General features: G+C 33.5%; 1 protein-coding gene and 1 long non-coding RNA gene across 5 annotated transcripts in view; one reads left to right on the forward strand and one right to left on the reverse strand.

Moving 5' to 3' along the window:
• The first annotated feature begins 2747 nt into the window (after positions 1 to 2747).
• Positions 2748 to 21001, forward strand: part of LOC115442799 (glycoprotein-N-acetylgalactosamine 3-beta-galactosyltransferase 1) — a 29683-nt gene continuing 11429 nt past the window's right edge. Inside the window, exons 1-2 of one of the 4 annotated variants that reach the window (XM_030167962.2) lie at positions 2748 to 2937; positions 14575 to 14705. In XM_030167962.2, the coding sequence (XP_030023822.2) occupies positions 2932 to 2937; positions 14575 to 14705 (137 nt within the window). In that variant the 5' untranslated portion in view covers positions 2748 to 2931. Of the gene's footprint in view, positions 2938 to 10925; positions 11273 to 11319; positions 13120 to 14250; positions 14706 to 21001 lie in introns of those variants that run through there. The other 3 variants (XM_030167963.2, XM_030167964.2, XM_030167961.2) reach the window with 3 other exon arrangements.
• On the reverse strand, positions 13110 to 14055 carry LOC115442800. The gene is made up of 2 exons (XR_003938557.2): positions 13981 to 14055; positions 13110 to 13187 (listed from the first exon to the last, which is right to left on the reverse strand). It is a non-coding gene; the product is annotated as an uncharacterized LOC115442800 (long non-coding RNA).

The raw sequence follows: 21001 nt of genomic DNA on the forward strand, positions 1-21001 counted from the left end.
TGAATACTGAATTTTGTCTGAGGAAATTTGTAGGAGCGACGCGAGTTTATACTCTATGGACCTTAGATTAATTTTGTACTACAAGATGGACAAAATGTCCCCTATTGAGACAAAGTAATAATTCAACGTTTTATGGCTCCTATTCCGAAATTATTACATCCTAAAATTATTACACGTATCAGAATTTTCTTATACAATTGACACAATGATTTTTCACCTAAAAGCATCTGGAAAAAAAGGAATAAGAGATCTAAAAAACAAATATCTCGTGTGTCCGCTCTTGGCTTGCCGGCGAGCCCGACAGCCACATGACATTACGCGTGACATTACGCGTGTCAGGGAAAAACAACCTTATTATGTAGTATATAAGGTTATATTCCCGCGACACACGTAAATGTCAATGTCACATTGAGAGGACCCAAGAGATATCCTTAAAGTTTGACAACTTTCCTGTTGGAACCTTGTAATAAATCTGCTTTAAATAAATTAGACAAAATCCAGGCTAAATGTCTTCGGATTGTCACTGGAGCAATGAAATCTTCTGCAATTAACGCTTTACAAGTGGAATGTGTCGATCCTCCTCTTAAATTACGTAGGCAATATCTTTCTGATCGTTTTCTTTGTAGATCCATGTTACTTTCCCAACACCCCCTTTCTTCCAGACTAAGTTCTCTTTCTCAATTGGTTCGCTCTTCTCAGTATTGGTTGCATAAAGACCCACCTTGCCTTATAATTAGTTATAAAACTTTCACCGATCTCCCATGTCCTGTAGTCCAATTCCCCATCAATCCTATTTTTTCGATGGAATATGATGCCCTTTCTTTCACTCCTAACGTTATTTTTAACTTTGGTATAGAGAAAAATAACTCCTGTGCTAATAACCTTTTTAACACTATTGTCAAGGATAAATGGAATGGCTGGCTAAATATATTTACTGACGGTTCCAAACTCTCCCCTTCTGACTGCGTAGGCGCAGCTGTTTGGATCCCTAAATATAAGGTGATTTTAAATTTTAAAGTTCCTTCTCTCTCTTCAGTTTTCTCCGCTGAAGCAATTGCTCTTTATGAAGCGGTATCTTTTGTTGAATCTCACAAACTTAATAAATCTATAATTTTTTCTGATTCATCTAGTTGCCTTCAGGATATTATAAAATTCCCTCTTCGTTCTAAAACTATTTTCCCCTTAAGCTTAAAAACTAAAGAACTGCTCTATAAATGTCAATGTCTTGGAATTGAAGTAGTTTTAGCTTGGATTCCAAGTCACAACGGCATTAGAGGTAATGAAGATGTAGATTTCTATGCAAAAGAGGCTACTAGATCAGGCTGTTCCACTCATTTTAAAGTTTTCCCTTCGGATCTTTTCTCAGTTGCTAAACCACGACTTTTCCAAAAATGGAATCATATCTGGCTAAGGTCTAAAACTGTTAAGGGCAAACATTATGGTTGTATTCAATCAGAAGTCCCCGTTAGACCATGGTTTTTCAAGTATCGTAATGCCAGTAGGTGGGTTACTTCCACCATTATTCGACTTCGTTTAGGTCATGTTTGTTCCCCCGTTTTTTTGGCTAAAATAAGGATTAGAGATCATTCGTTGTGTGAATGTGGGTTGGAGGATGGTACTATTGACCATATCTTTTTTAATTGCCCAAAATTATCCATTTCTTTATATGATTTAATCCCTCCTTATATCCCACGCCCCACAAACTCTAACTGCTTGCTTTCTCAGGTTCATTCCCCTTTTATTAAAATTTTATCAAAATTCATTCTTATTAATAATATTAAACTTTAGTATTCGATATATTCAGTCCTTCCCTTATGGACCTTCTTTTTTTCTTCTCTTACTGTCTCTCTTTTTAGTGTTGCTCAATGTAGGTATTCGTATATTCTTGTCCATGTCGTTATTCGTCTCTGTAGTTAGTTGTCGTTCTTCTTTTTTGTTGCTTGTTTCTACTTTATCGTCTTCTGAATTCTTACTTCGTTTCCTACATGTGTATGCCTAGAACTTGACGTTGGCAAAATTGTCCCAAAGGACAGAAGCCAGATAGGAAAAAAAAAAATAAATAAATAAAGTTTGACAACGGAACACATATCGCGTACATTAAAATAGACAAGTCAACAAAGATCTCTGTCTAACACGTGTGTTGTATAATCTTATGTTTCATCTTTCATACAAGTCAGCTTTAACGTTGAAAACTATTAGCATTGAACAGAGCAATTTAACGGTGCTGAACTACATAATATTATAGTTCATTTTTACTCTGTTTATCTAAAATGTAAGCGAATTGAGGCAATGTGTAGTCATTTTTACCTGAACGTTGTCTAAAACTCTAAATATATTACGAGTGATGAAAATATAAGAATAGTTATATATAAAATCTGTTTTTTAAATGCAACGTAAAAGCGTTTGTGAAACATTGCATTAAATGTATGTTTTATGCATTAGGTAGGTACACGCATACATTCACGCCTTATCTCAAAAGGGTAATGCAGAGGCGCAAAACGTGCAACCTTTTTCCGGCGTGTATACCTATTCCCTACTTGTGGATAGGAGGCGCGCTTATACCCATACTATATTGGGCACAAATTTTCACAGGAAATATGATTGTTCCTGTAGAATATGTGAATCTGTAGAGGAATGATACACTATATAAATAGTGAAACTATATTATGTTTTGAAACCAACGGTAACGGAACGCAATTTATTCCATAGACTGAGTGATTCTGTTCTTTGCCTTTCCAGAATAAAAATGGAACTGTCAATTTATAATTCCAATGTTTGACACTTGTTTGTAGTCGTACGTAATTTAAGAAAATGATTTTTTGATCGCAAAAAGTTCTATAATTTATCCAAAAATACTCATTTATTGAATCTCCAAGAATATGTAATTGCAAGTCTTTTTTATTAACTAACATAGTGAATTGTCCCACCAACATGACCGTAAGTTACAACATGAATACCTAATATATTCTCATTAAGGATGTCGGCTCTGTGTTATCTCGAATATTTACCATATTTATCTAGTTTAATAACCTTTGCTTGACCCCTCAATATAAATACGAAGGTTCCTTACTATCTGTGTACTAACATATGACCTAAGTAGTATTTAGAGTATTTATTAGATTATTGAAACCCTGCATCTGGAGAAACTGTTTCTAAGCATTTTGGTAATTGTTTATGTATTTCGGTATATACCATACTTAGGAGTATTAAGTGTTGTAGACCAAAGTTTTATGACAATTAATGTATTTCATAAGGTTTCAGTGAGGTAATCATTTAAAAATATAAAATATTATGTGTACATGTCTACAGTATAAAATTTCTAATTAGATTTTTTTAAGAAAGCTGAATCTACTTCCTAAATCTTAGTTCTGTGTACAAGTATTATATGCGATCAATAGATTTATTCCAGTGTTTTAATATGGTGCTTCTAATGTAAATAATCTCATATGGAAGTATATTGTATATTATACAATTATTGATCTCTAGCAGTGGCGAAAGGTGACATTTCTCAAATAGGAACCTGATTTTTGTCTCAGTTAATATATTGTGGTCAAAGAAAAATTTACATAAAAAAAGCCAGCAGTTTATTCTTAATTCTAAATCAACAATGCTAACATACCTATGATAGTACATTTTATGCAGAAGTAATTCAAACATTCATGCAATCAAACAATAATAAGTAAATATTTGTTCTTTCATTAACCACAAATGTGAGTATTCATTAGATATAGGAGCAACAAAAGTAATAAAATTATAATCATTGTATGAACTGATAAGTTAAGTCCTAAACAATAATTTTTTAAATGTGATTTCCCCAAAGATATAGGTACCTTATTCTTCAAACAGAACAACAGTTTATGTGCACTTGTCTAAATTAATAACTCATAATCAATTTAAATAATTAACAAACATAGTTCATTAACATTCATTTTTATCATTGTGCCATTTTAAATTCGGTAAAATATATTTGTTATGTCTTTGTATAAGGATATAATAAATAAATATTTATATTATATATTTATTATATCTTTTAATAAATATTTTGCGCCTGAAATTAAAAACTAATCAGATCTGCTTCTTATACTTAACTATTGAGTGAGAGTAATTTCAACTAATGTACAGGGCCCTTATTTTGTATGATAGTGAAATCGCGTAACGCGGTCGTGTCATGTTATCTTCGAGAAATGTGTGTGGAATGTTATTCTGTAAGCCAAATTTCTATAGTACTAAACATGATGGGTTGTGTTACATGCTTGTTACGCACTGTCAAAATAATGTGTGGGATAGAGAATAAGGCCCCAGATGAATTTGTAATTTCTAATTAAACAAGTATGGGTCAACTTAATATCACAGAACTTTCAATAAATAAAATTAATATTATAATTCAAAAACACTGCATTAGTGTCATAATAAATTATGAATATTAATGTAAAAATTTACTACAATACATAGTATGTAAAGAAGACAAATAAGTTTGAGTTCCCTTTGCTTATATCTCCCATACGATTTTGATGAACACAGATAGTAAGTCATAGAAAGTGCTGCCATCCATATTTAAATACATACTACCACATGAACTCACTTGTTCGCAGATTATCTTTCACCTATAGCTCCACAATTTTATATTGATAATGCAATTATGCCATCTAATGTTATTTAAAGTTGTTTAAAGTAACTAATCAATATTGATTATGATGACAAACAATGAGCATTAATCGGCCATTTGATAGAAGTAAATAAGTTATTATTTTTGTACCTAATTAGGAAGTTAAACTATTACTAATGCCTAGTATTTTTATATTTATAATTTATTAATTAAATATATTGTTTAGTGTCTCCCAAAACTGAAAAAGGAAACAAGTAGGAATTGACTCGCATGGACGCTTCGCTACTGATCTCTAGAAACTTAGACTAGGCATTTATTGTAAAATTGAGACTGGAAAATAAGTGACTGTTTAAGGCAAAGAGATGGCTGTCCAGACCGCGGCAAAATGTTCCACCCATGGTGCTCGGGAAGCTAAGAGCAGGATTAAAAAATCCGAGGCCTTGTGCGGGAGATCTTGCTCTTTACTTGAATGGCGAAGATTTGTAATATTTTCATTATGCCACTTGCCAAAGCAAGGATCTTCAAAACGCAAAACCCTGGGCTGTTGCCCTGGGCACCAACCTTTAAGACCAGCACTGACAACTCAATGTGGGTTCTTCCCAAGGAAATACTTGTGCGGTCGGTCTCACTGAACGCGCACGGTGGGACATTTGTCACGGCCAGAGGCACACAGTTTGGTGTATGCTTTATAGTTGCCAATTCACATTGGAGGACTATAAGGGCTCGCGAACATTTCCCAGTTTTCTCCCTTCCTCCCATTCTTAGAGTTGTTTTTTTTTAAAAGTACAGACCCGCAGTCAACGCCATCAAGGAACCTGCGAACGGTATACTGGTTTCCCCCGGGGTAAACGACTGCGGGGCCCTGGAAGAAGAGAGGAAGGTGAGAAATAGGGGAGTAAGAAGGAGGAAGGAAGAGAAAGTAACAGGATGGGCGTAGTGATTAGGAGAGGAAATGTTCATGAGTCCCTCTTAGACCCCTATGTGTAATTGCAATCATGGGGTATACATTCACTGCCTGTAGCCTAGGGCCGCGACAAATGTCCGGCATGCGCGTGCCTTCGGTGCAGAGGTCGAGCGCACAAGAATTTCCTCGGGGGGGACGTTCTTAGAGTTTTCCTTACTCTTCCCCCATGCTTCCTTTTCCCAGTCATCCCTCCCAGCTTTCCTCTAGGTCCCTCTAGTCGCTAAGCCGGGGAAATCCAGTATCCTATTCGCAAGTATCCCCCGGTGTTGACTGCAGTCAGAAAAAAATAATTTAATAGTAGATGTCCACTCGCTTCAGTACTGTAACCTAGCAATAAAATTTACAAACTGTACTGATATTTTTCAAATTTATCCAATTAAAAGCAAGTTACGTAATTGTTAGCGATAACAGTTTAACGGGCAAACCTAATTGATGCAAACTCTTTTGTAGCTAAGTTTACATACTAATTAATTTTGTCCGCGACTCTGCCAAATTACGAATGAATTTCCCGTTATACATATTTTCACTACTCGCTATCCTTTTATTTGATTATTGTCGTTGCGGGTTAAGGCTAATAAATGTTTGCTAAGACTCGCCGAGCTTCACTGCTCGGTGTCATGATGCGTACTGCCTATCCTGGGTTACAGTCGTGGTGGGTGTGAGTGGGGCCATAGCCTCGTTCTCGTGAAAAAGGCATTTTACCAGGCAGGTATTCTGAGCGGCAATTATTTCCCACCCTTTCTTTCGGCTACCTTTTTTATGATTTATATTATTTTCGCAATAGCGTTGTGAGATTCTAGCAACCTCTAGACCAAGAAACCTCGCATAGAACTTTTGTTGGTCAGCCTTGGACAGCCAGCTAGACATAGGATACTCATGGTTTATAGTCCAAGTACAACCCACTATCCTCGTAAGACTCACTGGTGTGTCTCATATGAGAGAGTCTGTCTTGGTAGGTACCACCGCAATGTCTATTTCTGCCGCCAAACAGCAGTGTGTAGTCAATGTTGTGTTTCGGTTTCAAGACTTAACAACTCATGTCTTAGGATGCCAAGCGCAGTGGAATATCAAACAATACTTTGTAATTCAAGGTGTTGGGTGGTGTTTTTATTGTTTATGGGCATTCGTGTCGCTTACCATCAGGCGAACGGCAAGTTTGTCTCGTCATTCAAAGTAATAAAAAAAATGTATTTATAAAAAATAAACGTAGTGAAAAAAGTGCCTATCACATATTGTTGTATATATAAAGTAACTATGTTAATTTAAATCAACATAATAACATCGACGGTTGAAAGGCTAATTGACTTAAGCGACATTTTTTTTCGAAAAATTATAACTGCCTTACTGGCATAGTTGTACTGCAAGCGCGGTACGACAGCGCTCTGAGGTCCTGGGTTCGAATCCCGGGTCGGGTAAAGTGATATTTGGGTTTTTCTGCTCAGTATCAGCCCGGAGTCTGCAATTTGTGCCCGATATGGCGATGGACTCGCCCCCTATCACATCATAGGACGGAACACGCTTGGCGAAAAGTGGGTGCCTTGGTTGCGCCTCTGCATACCCCTTCGGGGATAAATGCGTGATGTTGTGTGTGAAAAATTTTAACTAGGTTATAAAAACATAGAAAAAAGTGCTGATTTTAAATATGTATGAAACTTAGTATCGGAAAAAATGTCGCTTGAGTCAATTAACCTTTAAACCTTCGATATATAAAGAATGAAACTAATAAATTATGTTTGCTAAAGCCCTTTAGTTATAATAAAACAATATTTTATAAAGCTTGCTCAATACCCTATAACTATTATAACTAGTTAGTGCCATTACGTTAATTAGAAACATTTCCGTCCAAAAAATATTGATACACTATTTTTATCAAGAGGAAAATCCCGTTTACATATCTAATAATATTTTATGAAGCTTCCTCAATACCTATACATACTACTTACTACTTAGTGCCATAACTAAATTTTAATTAGAAATATTTCCGTCCAAAAAATTATATACGATTTTTATCAAGGGGAAAATTCTGTTTACAGTTATGAATCTCAATATCATAATATTATATAATTTTCATTGCATTTTTGTTAAGAGATCTGTACGATCAGCAACAAAAGTCGATGAACAGATACTAATTTACAAAACACCTGAACATTGAAACAGACCATAAATCACTTACCAAAGAAGAGTACAGATTAAGGTTATCATTTCAATATGGATACCCAAGGAAAGGATTGGCTGAAAAAATATGAAAAAGAAACTGACGTTTACGTTGAATCCTTCGAAGAGAATCTCCTGCCAGAATAATTTTGAATTTACATATTTGTTCTTTACACCGGCCAGTGCTCTATAAAATAGGATGTTTAAAATGTAACCTATTCCTATTAATGTTATAATATTACTTACTAAAGTATTATGATGTTTTGTCCATACTTAAAAATGTATATTTCTGGTTATTAACTTCAATATATACTATTATATAAATCTGAAGAGTTTGTTTGTTTGAATGCACTAAACTCAGGAACTGCTTAACCGATTTTGAAAATATTTCACTAATAGGAAGCTACATTACTCTTAAGCGCTATACGCTACTTTCTATCCCGGGTAAATATAAAGCAAGACTTTAGTCCTTGAAAAACTTTTTCACGCAGGCGGAGCAGCGAGCCAAAGCTAGTATGTTATAAAATAACAATTTAATTGATATTCTGGACTGTTGGAAAAAAAGCTTGTATATAAAACAAAGAATTTGCTAATTTCAGCCACATTTGTATTTATTACAGATCATAAAAAATTGCTAGTAATGTGTAGCAGTGAATGGTTTGACGGCGTTCAGCTACTTTTGTAGTTCAATTATTTCAAGTTGTTTTATATTTAAATTAATCAGTAACTTATGGTAAATGATAATGATTAGGAAATATTGGAAACAAATTATGTTCAACGACTTCTGTTGCTGACTGTACCTGTAGCATGAAAAAATAGAACTTTTGAGAGTTCAGTTAGTTCCAGCTTGAACCATATAATAATTATGGACCCGATAGGTGGCGCTGTTGTCGAGACGTAAAAGATGAAAGGGCGCTTACATGAAATGTAGCAGGAGGTCTGCTGGGCCCAGTAGTATGTTAATTGACAGAGCTATAATACACACGGATTTAGCTGCCCGATATATTCGAAACCTCGCGAAATCATGTACAAAAATTGTACGAGACTTCTCGTAAAATATGGGCGAGATTTCGTCCGTATTTATATTTAAAACTGCTGTAAATCGTAGCCGTGCGTTTAATAAACGATCCAAATCTCAAACTTCAATCCGATTCGGAGAATGAACCAATCAAAATAATCCATTTGTAACCATGTCAAAAAACGTTTGTTCTGATTGGTCAATTTTTGTAATAGATAAAAATAAGCGACTTGGATCGTTTATTGAAAATGGCGGTTGGTATTCGAAACAATGGTCTCGTTTCATGCTTTTTGTAACTTTTGCCATAGTCAGGTTTCATTTTTTTAACTTTTTATGGGAATTCGGTTGGTTATACTTTTTGAGGCAGCACTGTATCTTATCGGTTTAAAAATGTGTTCAAATATTTAAAATAATTTGTGTAAGAAAATCGGAAATTGTTATTTTTACCTTAATATTTGTATCCATTATATTTTCCAATTGTGTACCAACATTCTATTTAATCTGGGAGATGTCTCCCCACCCTTTTTTATTATCGTTCTCTACTTATTTTTCGCGTTTCTCTGTTATTGTTTTTTTGCTAAAATTGTGAATACACGGATACGGAGTGGTAACGTATCTTTTATAATGTGAAGGTTTTTTTTCAGTCTCAGATTTTCAGCGTATATTCGAATATTGAATTATACAGATTAACGCTTGTAAAATCAATGATTATTTAGCTCGTTTCTTTTTTTATACGGGCACATAAGTAAACTCACTGAACCTGATGGTAAGTGTAGTGCGGTCCAATAAAATGTCGACTAACGAGACATGATTACCCCTCAGCAGTCGACACTATTATGCCGGCCTGTTGGAACCGGATGTACAACTTTAAAATAATATCTATTTTGCATAATAGTTTTCGTTGTATTTCCATTTCCACATTATGTAAACAGTTGACAGCACACATAATGAGTATCGATACGTCCTTGATAAAGGTTTTAACAAAGCCTGGATTGAAGTGTTTAATATGCTCGGGCACTTGATTATAAAATATATAATGTAAGCACTCTAGTGGAATGACATCAGAGAGATCGTTATCTAGTAATGCAATATTACTGGTTACTGATTGGTTTACTGGTGGTAGATCTGACATGTATGTGAGAGTCCGCCTGGGTAGGTACCACCCCAATGTCTATTTCTGCCGCCAAACGGCAGTGTGTAGTTACTGTTGTATTCCAGTTTGAAGGACATTGTAACCAGTGTAACTACTGGACATAATAAGGCTTAACATCTCATGTCTCAGGATGGTGAGCGCAGTGGTATACCAAACAATACTTTGTATTTCATGGTGATGAATGGTGTTTCTATTGTTTGTGGGCGGTCGTATCGCTTACCGTCAGGCGAACTGCAAGCTCGACTCCTTGTACAGGGTAATAAAAAAAAAATTACCAACATCGGTCAGGTCCTGATTTCGATTCCTGTAACAAATATATTGACATTTGTGTCATTTTGTCAAAGATCCGCGTTACATGAAATTATTTGAGCCCTGTTTAGCCTAATGATAGAATCACTATCCGTTACCTCATATATTTTTTTTAATTAGAACGGGTAAACCAATTACTCTAATTAAGTTAAGATTAAAAACATATCTTTCTCCAATCGGTTAGTTATTAGGCACCAACTCCAAATTGGCAACCTGAATATAGGCAATGTTCAATATTTTTGGATTTTTATTGGTTTTTGAAAGCGGTATAGTTTTTGGTAAAATGTTTTTATTTTTCTTGTTATATTTCATTTATTTTTTTAAAATCTTAAAGTAGATTTTTAGAATTAAAAAAAATAGGTGTGACGTCATTTTTAGATTCATTACAGTTTTTTGCCTGGGTCTTAAAATTTTATGTTAACGGTATTTTAACTAGCGGACGGTAGATGGCTTTCTTTAGTACTATTATTTGAAAAAAAATGATGGGCTTGTTTGTCAGTTATTTTTTAATTGTTTTTTTGTATGGTTATTTCATTAATGCCATGTTTATTTTCGTATAACGTTTCCCGCGCTACCTCCCGTTTAAAGCAGGATGTAGCTCTCGCGGGTAATGTCGCGGTCTAATTGTAAAAGAATTTTTAGTATCAGTAGCTGTTTCATAGTAACGCGTTCAAACAAAAGCAACTTTTTCAGCTTTATATAAAAGTATAGATTTCCTCTTGCTAAATTGAGCATTAAAAATTCAAAACATTTTTTTTGTTCTGTTTGATGACGTAAGCGTACATTAGTTATTAAATAGGATACATTTTTAATTCACAATATTCATTCATATAAAAATACGCGCGCCGTAATACAGGATGTCCTGCGAGTTATCTCTGAAACAGAATGATTAGGTTTTATCTAAAAAAAAGGCCATTTGACTCGTTTGTTCACATCGTTACAGCTGTGTTACAACACTGAATTATTTGAATTTAATAATATGAATATATAATTTTATACAGCGTGATCTAAAAAGTGGCTTATGTGGTTATTGTAGTTTCATAATCGTAATAGATTTCCTATTTGACGGTAAGTGTCAAAACTGTTAAAATATGCATATATTATCCAGAAGGTTAATTGCAAAATATGACATAGCATTACATTTCCCTATTCCGAGACAAGCCATAATATACAGATAAAGAACATTGCCTTACGCAGTGTTTGCAGCCACATTTTAATAACAAACAAAATCATTTCAAGAAGTTTTTAATATTCTTTTGTAAATTCAAGGTGTTTAAGTTGCGTAGCCGGGGATATTGTCGCGGTTTCCTTTGTAGGGACGTTTGTTTACCAAACAAAAGTATTGTCCTTTACTCAAATGTGACTGAAGAATTTCAAATGACATGAACAAAAACTCACAAACATACGTAAAGATTCACATTGCATACGATTGTAAATAAATAAACAAAAGTGTTATACATCGTGCTTCATTTTATGGAGATTCATAAGGTATAAAGAAGATAGTATTCTGATTTTTTTTACCTAGAATGAGCGCGTATAATTGGCAAAAAAATTACAGCTAATTTACGATTTTGTTTATAATTAGGTTTTGAGTACCTAGAGCCTAAACCTAATGCTCTTTCCTATTTCCTCTATAAAAATGATTGTGGTAAGACATACTTTGTAACATAAAAAAAACTGGCCATAGGCCAAGGTCATGTCATCTACGGCAATATGATGTATGGCTTGGCGCATTGTAATTAGACCTTTACTACCCGCCTTTTGTGCCCTATAAATTAAATGTTTTATATGTATAAAATTAGTTTCTGCTTGCAAACTCAGCCTGCGTAAAAAAAAATTCCTGGGTAAAAAGTAACACTCGGGAGGAATCTAGTTTCCTACTTCTATTACTGAAAAAAAAACATAACGGTAAAAAATTCATAACGGTAACAGAAACAAACAAACTTTCAGCACATACATATTTATGTAAAGTTTTTGTCTAAATCTTAATTAACATACGCAGCATCGTGTCTTTTTCCCTTTTCAGGGGAAGGCAGGGGTGAAACATCCCCACATTTAGCCAATTATATTAGGTCCAAGTAATAGGGGGCTACTGTCATTTACTGGGCACATTTCCAGACTTAGGGCTTACACAAAGTTGAAAAACACAATGTTATTCCTCGAAACGAGATTCGACTACGAGATTTAAGTGCGATTGTGGTAATGCGCACGCAATTCATCTTACCTACCAAGGCAGTCAAAAATTTCATAAAAAAAAGTAGAAATACTCTTTGTCTTATCTCTTTAAAGTCGGTAGGCGAGGTATTTATGATTTTCCATAAAACTGAAATAGCTTCCACTGTTGAGAAATAGTTCAGAGTTCTTTACAATTTCTAATTATCTTACATTTTATAGTAATATGTTTAAACTTTTATATAGTTTTGACTGACGTTGTCATAATTATTATGTATCTTGTGAGGTCCAGTATTAGAAAATAATATTACTATTATGTGAAACTCTTGAGATCCATTTTATAAAATTCGTGAATTTTTTGTTGATGAAACGTGATTTATCTGGGAATATAAATGGTGCAGTTTAGGGCGATATGTTCAAATACTACTATAAAGTAATTTTAATAGTCTCAGCGAAGTGAAGATGCACTACACGCACTTCACTTGGTGCTTTCAACTTTGAGTTTAATATGTTACATACAAATTTAAAAATGGCTCCCTTTGATTAAAATATGGGACACACCGTATAAAGTACATTATCGTGATTGGGCCTTCATGAATGATGCAGTGCGTCCGTGGTTGCAGTGGCAGGCGGTTTGTTAGCACAGTTGCAGTTATTAAGATTGTGTCATTATTTTCGCCGTTGCATGCGTCTGTGTCGCGGGCCCAGCGCGGATTCGAATAGTTTTTTTTTTAAATATAAAGGTATTTAAAAAAAAATATGCTTCAAAACTGCCAGTATTTTATCATCTTTTCATAAATCGAATATGTAGCTAAAAATTAAATTATATTGATTATATTATAAAAAAAAGGAATGCAAGTAAGCACGTGAATTATCTAACGGTTAGTAATGTCGCCCATGAACGCCATCACTGCCAGATGGATTGTGAGCTTTGTCTACCTCTCTGAAGGAAGAGCAGGAAATTCGAACGTGAGAGTTGGGAAATATATACAGTTGCAGTTGACTTCTATATTCCTGTTTTGTTCATTGATTAGAAACCAATAAGAAATCGTGGTTAATTTTTTGGCACATCGATTCGTTGGCCTTAATTCGTCTATGAGTGTGCTACCGCGCAAATTGGGACAGCAATGAGACAAAATTGACTCCCATTGACCAATCAAATATATGCGTACGCGTTTCGTCCCGTTTAGCATAATGAGTAAGGAAGCCTCGCTTACATTTGTTTTGGTTTAAAGATGAAATATTTTCTCAGTCATTCTCATGCTGGTTAGTTTCCACTACGTGCCTATATTAAAACTCCATGATTTCTACGCATATTAAAGATAGTTTGAGAAGTATTTTTGTGTTACCTGCCATTGAGTGTCACAGAGCTAAATAGAATAGAACAGTGTCAACATTTCCAGTATAATATTTTAGAGTTGAGCGACAAAAATGTTGATCTCATGATATATGTTATAATTTAACGCAACGATTTCCGAGAAAATTGTTTTTAAATCAATTTAATTCAGCCAGTTTGTTTTGAGTGTAAATTGCAATATAACTCACTTATCACTGAACACTTAACGGCTAATTATCATGTTATCTATTTAAATATCATACTTAACTCATTTGATGCAGGTCTCACCTTGACGTACCGTAGAATAGAATGAAAAAATAATTGTATTTATTTATTGCTTGGCTTTCGTTATTGTTAATAAAAAATAATTGGCATCGATAACGTTCAATGCGAAGTCGAATAATTACAAATAACTCGTTGAAATGCCTCGCATTAATTTTCTAACATTAATTTTGTTTTTGCATCTTGATAGCTTATTTATTTGTGTTAAATCGGACGGACGGTTATTGAATTTATTTTAAACATGGAAATATGTCATATTTGTTATTTGATTCACGAGGCAAAATATAGGCATTTATTTTATTAGCGGAGTTATTTTGTAATTCCTATTAATGACAGACAACTGGGCAGTTTTAATCAGCCTGTATATGGCCCTACGCTTTAATTATATATACACGATAATTCCCATAACATTCAATTGTATTCAGACATTTCTTCAGGCTACATTGACAATTTCAAATATGTATATACGTGTCAAGCACAGTTGTGTAAAGAGTGGTCCGTGAAACAGACGTTGGCTGAAAATAAAATAAAAAAAAATACTTTAAAAAAATCTGAGTGCACTAAAATGTACATCCCGCAGGCGGAAGGTCGGGTGATGGGTCGACGGTTTGTGCTAACACTGGTGATCGGGATATCTGCTGGATTTAGTTTCGCGTACATATTATTAACATCTACAGGATTCACGCGAGATGTCGCTTGGCCGGCGTACAGGTAACTCTTCCCGTCTTAGCATGACTTGCACGAATTCTTTTTTTAAATTTTCCTAGCTGCATGCTGCCTGTATTTATTTTTTATCTGTCTCGCGGGTAGATCGGCGGAATGTTTTTTAAACTGTGTAAATGTTTTTTTTTTATAGCTAAATAGTATTTTTTTTACCGCTAAAAAGTATTGATAGTTGACAACATTTTGCAATTTAGGAACAATATCATAAAATTACTTTTAAAACTATTAACGTGCTATATACCTGAAATTATGGACGATGGTTATAATTATTATTAACTTATGCGTTACTGTTTGTAATTAGAAAGCGTCTCTCTGCACATATTTATAAGGAACATGTTATTTTTAAGTAGACGTGATATCACTTGTGATAAGAAGGTTTGGAGATGAATGAGGATGGATGGTAAGACTGATACAACAGAAGACTAAGGTGGATGCAAGAGTCGATAGGGGTCTACCGTAAAAATGATGAGTGAAAAAACAGGCTTAGTCTACCATAAATCGAAGGGAGTGCATGAATATATATGAAACTAACGTACTGTGTCAATATCAATACATTATTATCTGCCTTCCCCTATGAGAAACAGGCGAGATAATGTAGAATTTGAAATACACGTAACAAAGAACGCCGTAGCGTATAGAACTATTTACTCGGTAATATTTTTTACAATAATTTTACCGCGCTAAGTGCACTATTATGCTTTGTAAAATGTAACTGTAGCGTTTGTATTGAAAAAACGCATCGTGTCCTACATTTTTTACATATAAAGCAATATGAATAGTAATAACTACGTAAAATCATAGGTATATTCAAGCCATCCTACACAGTATCATAACTGCGAGGAGTTTTATTCTACATGCATTAATGTTATAGATATTGCTTGTGTGGACATTTTTTTATAATTTTATAATCATTGTTTACTATTAAAGGTATTAAGGTTATAGCTTAAGGTCCATTTTTCATACATTTTGTTTCACCTTTAATCTGGGTAACTAAACAAGTATTGACAAGTAAAGAATTTAAATTCACGTCTAGTTAGTCTAGTGAAAAAAACGTATTGATTATGGATATTTCGGCCTTTAAAATTTCGTCGTATTAAATTTTAAAGGCCGAAATATCCATGCATATTAATTATTTTACGTTTTCTTTCAACTGCGAGAACTAATCACTAACTAGACGTGAATTTAAATTCTTTACTTGTCAATACTTGTTTAGTTACCCAGATTAAAGGTGAAACAAAATGTATTAAAATGGACCTTAAGCTATAACCTTAAACAATATAGTTAGTTACAGACCCGATATTAGGACCAAATTTGTGCTCCAAAGTTATTACCCATTGATAATATATCGTCTTATTTGAAACGTCCGTGTGACAAGATGTGACAGCGTACTAAGATATAACTTATTTAGAGAAAATATGCTAATATACGCATTAAAAACGTGCAAATCACGATATGGAAAAAATATGACATTTTATATTGATGTTTTGCTGTTTAACAGTTGGTTGTTTAACAATCGCATGATCGCAAACATTTTGTATGACAATCTATCCAATGTCAGCTCTATATACTTAATATTAGAACTCTTTTGTTTATTGTGCATATTATACACGTAAAAAGTGCAAAACATAATTTAAAATAAAATAGTAGTTTAGTCTAAGTTGTAGGTTATAAAACAAGCAGGAATCGAAGTCGCGCTGTTTCCGTAGTTTATTTGCTACTAAATTCTTCTACATTTGATGAATTCAAGAGATATCACTTTATCTACACATAGTTTTAACTCGTAAATGCTATAAAACAGGTTCGGAGCTGATCTATTTGTATTTTATTACAAACCTAATAAAGATATTTTCTATTTAAATGTAAGTTTAATTCAAAATATATTTGTTTCATCGTCTCGTCTATAATCGTCTAGTCAAAATAGTTGAAAACGGCTCCATTATATAATATAACTAGCTTTTGCTCGCGGATTCGCCCGCGTGAAGGAGTTTTCCGGGTTAAAAGTCCACTGTATGATAAAAGTCTTGCTACATATTTTCCCGGTACTGATAGGTTCAAATTAATTTTATCCCCATGGGGTTAAATTTATCAAAATCCTATTTAAGCGAATGTCTCCATCATAGTAGCTCCAATCTTTAATTTCAGTTCAATCAGTCGAAAATCTAAGAAGATTCCCCTACTTTATCGCCTTAGGGGTGGAATTTATCAAAATCCTTTCTTAAGGGATGCCTACGTCATAACATCTACCTGCATGCCAAATTTCAGCCCGTCCGTCCAGTGGTTTGGGCTGTGCGTTGAGAGGTCACTATGTCAGTCAGTCAGTTATATATATTTAGATTAATGATTTCTTATGATTATGCGAATGTTAGACATTGAAATTAAACTATTTTGGCGATTTTATCGCGGTATTTGTACCGCCCGCCCCGTGACCACGAAGGCTGCAGTCTTTGAAACGTCGGACGAAAATAATAATATAAATAACCGCTATAAAATCTGGAAAATAGTTTTATTTCAATAAAATATAATTACCAGTAAAACGTGTATGAACTATCGATTGCAAAACTAATTGTATGAAATATTGCCCTTATTTATTCGCAGATTATAATTGGATGCACAACTTTCTGATATATTTGACATTTCTGGCGAAAGGAACGCGATATTTACAAGAGTTTAGTCGAAACGTTATTTCTAAGATTATTCCCTAAAATCAAACAATTTCTATATCTACCTCAATGTCTTAGAATATTTTGTAGATATCCTCAAAGAATCAATAAAGTCAATATGGAGTAGCGGGAGGGAAGCAATATACCATGTCATGGGAGTTGTATATTATATTGTATTAGTAAAAATATATGTATTAGTAATAATTGAAAACTATACACGCAATACTAAAGATAAATAACAGAATATTTGTAATGAATTAAAACAATAACAATTCCTCTTGTTTAATATTTTGGTGTGCTGTGAGTGTGCAGAGATGTTGGGCGCATTCATTATCGCGTTGGTCGAGTAAAGCGTCCGCGTATCGTCTTAACACGATAAAGAATTCATTATGGCATTATGTTTTGACGTAAATTTTTATGTAATGCAGATTATTGGTATATACAGGTACTCCATTGAAAAGTTACATTTGGGGTTGCGTTTTTTAGAGGACGCAATTTTATTTTTTTGAAGTGTAGGGGGGGTCAGTCTAAAGCTAAAACCAAGTTTGTGGGGTCGCCACCCTTGTCCCACGGCCGCCATCTTGAAAATAGGGGTTAAAATGGTTTGTACGAGGTATCTTTTAAACTATTTATCTGACAAAAAAAATGTACAAACATTTTTGTTGCAAATTAAATTCTCTACAACTTTGGTCTAGTAACTTTTGTCGTAGAACTATAAATAAAAAGTTATAAGCGAAAATGTTAAGAAATTCAATGTTAAGCAATGTCCATTGCAACGTCATCAGAACGTGTGTTTATAAGGTTCATATTACTTTTTTTTGTACTTTCATTAATACCCAAATACCCAAGGGACCATTAGGGAACAAAAGAACATCTGCCTGCTATTATTATTATTATTTCTAACCTCTCTTATTGTAAGAATAGCTGATAATATTGTGTTGAAGTTGTCGTAAGGTTTTTTATTAGCATTTTGACTTTTAAAAGTCTTTTAAAAGTCAAAATGCTAATAAAAAAAAGTAGTTTTCACTAAAGTTAAAATCGTGTCTAAAATCATTCGAAATCGTCTTCACAATTAAAAACAGAATAAAATACCTCCGCACGTACAGAAATATGTAGCACAACTAAAAGATAAAAGTTGAACGACAACTTCAACACAATATTATCAGCTATTCTTACAATAAGAGAGGTTAGAAATAATAATAATAATAGCAGGCAGATGTTCTTTTGTTCCCTAATGGTCCCTTGGGTATTTGGGTATTAATGAGAGTACAAAAAAAATATGAACCTTATAAACACACGTTCTGATGACGTTGCAATGGACATTGCTTAACATTGAATTTCTTAACATTTTCGCTAATAACTTTTTTATTTATAGTTCTACGACAAAAGTTACTAGACCAAAGTTATAGAGAATTTAATTTGCAACAAAAAATGTTTATACATTTTTTGTCAGATAAATAGTTTAAGAGATACATCGTAAAACCATTTCAACCCCTATTTTCAAGATGGCGGCCGTGGGACAAGGGTGGCGACCCCACAAACTTGGTTTTAGCTTTAGACTGACCTCCCATACACTTCAAAAAAATAAAATTGCGTCCTCTAAAAAACGCAAGGTAAGGCCTAAAAAATGTAACATTTCAATGGACTAAGGGTAGATTTTCCGAACGGGGCAGGAAGGGCGGCTACCTTAGTCGCTGTGGCTATAAGAAAACTTTGTTGTTGATCAACCGAAAAACCAAATTTACAATATGAAAATGAAAAATACCTACCTACATTTTATAATTGTACAATTCGATTTTTTACCATTAATAAAAACTGTATGTATCACTTGAACTGTTTTTACCATTAATAAAACTTGACCCAAGCTCACTGGAACAGTATTCTTAAAATAAAAAATAAAACCATTCAGTTATGTATCCTTTTTATTTAAATATTACTAAATTTACGTTACGGCCCGTGTCTTGTGGTCCGTATAAAAAAGGTTGAGTACAGCTGGCAAACCTTCCTATTGACTAAAATCCTCGAAATATCTTAATAAAATGATTTAATCCTTCCCTTATATTACCATCGCGAAGAATTATCGATAAGACTTACATAAGTAACAATTAAAATGTAAATAAGCGTAACATCTAACTTATTTTGTAATCTTAATAAACCAGTAGTAAATATAAATTCATATAATAAATATTTAATAAATAATAGGGTTTTAAACGCCTATTGAATTATGAATAGAATTCAAGGGGGAAAGAAATCGAAACATACATTGAGTTTATACTCGGATAAACTCAACTTTAATTCATTCGAAATAATGTTTGTTAACTAAAGCGATGATGATGGATGCATGTCGTTTATCTGAATAATTATTTTTTAATAATTTCTATGTTTATGCAAATATAAGACATTGAAATAAAACTATGAAAAACCGCGATAAAATCCCAAGAAACGTTATTTTTATAATATTTTCATTATAAGATTCTTCCGACCCCTTTAATTTGATTAACTTATTTTTTTTATATTTGTCTATAGTTTGAGAAGTTTTACGCTTTAGTAATCAATTCTCCTTCGGGGAATCCCAGATATTTTGCCGCCATTTCAGTACAACTTGTATTGTTTGCTGTTAAATTTATATATCGCTTGTGACCTACAATTGCTTATGCCATTGACTACTTAGAATGCTATACAATATGTTTGGTAGATTATTTGTTTATGGTTATTATTTTAGATAATAGAAATCACAGCTTGATGCAAAATAGGCTCATGTGGGCATGTTTAAACATTTATTTGAATGTATAATGTGTTATTCAAAATTATTTTATAATTTAATGCTATTTGGGTTACATTTTGAGAGCCATCTCATGCATATGAACCAATATGCATATAATATTAAGATGTTATTACATACAGGTGTAAAAGGAAAGAGTAGTCAACGGAAGCAATTGAGTAGTTTATTTGGTCTGCATCGTGTCACATTCTATGTTTTCATACATTATATTCTAGCGATTTTAATTATAAAAGAGCCTTTTTAATCCCCAATTTGAGTTATACAAAATTATGATCAAACGTCATAAAATCCTATTCAACGTGTCCCTGGGTTTATGTTTGTGTTATTTCGAATATTCACAAAAAAATATATAAATCCTTAATTGATTTAACTTGAAGTATTTCACTCTTTTACTCTTCAAAATTTCACTTATTAAAGAGGGTATCGAAATGATGAAAGGTTAGTTGGTAAAAGGAGTTTTGTAGAACATCTCCGTCTTGTTCATTTTGCATGAAATTCATGGCAGTACAATGGGACACTCGAGGCAGTACGTTTCCGTACTTTGCTATACGGAAAATTGTAAAAGGACTTATATTTATTTCATATGTATTTAAAATGTATAACGCATTGGGTTAACGTACAAACAATATTTTGTACGAAAATGTAAACATTAATCGAGATATGAAAACAAAAAACAATGTGCCTTATAACGCAATGCGCTGGATGTTGTTGAAAATGGCGGGAAGTTGCTTCAATTATTACAATAATTTCGATCCGACGTAAAGACTGCTCTGTCTTCTTACTATGCATATGCATATTCGTGGCTCTCTTATGGTGTGATACTATGGGGAAATAGTACTGAC

This window comes from Manduca sexta, chromosome 14 (genome assembly GCF_014839805.1).
Source record: "Manduca sexta isolate Smith_Timp_Sample1 chromosome 14, JHU_Msex_v1.0, whole genome shotgun sequence".
Lineage (NCBI taxonomy): Eukaryota > Metazoa > Arthropoda > Insecta > Lepidoptera > Sphingidae > Manduca > Manduca sexta.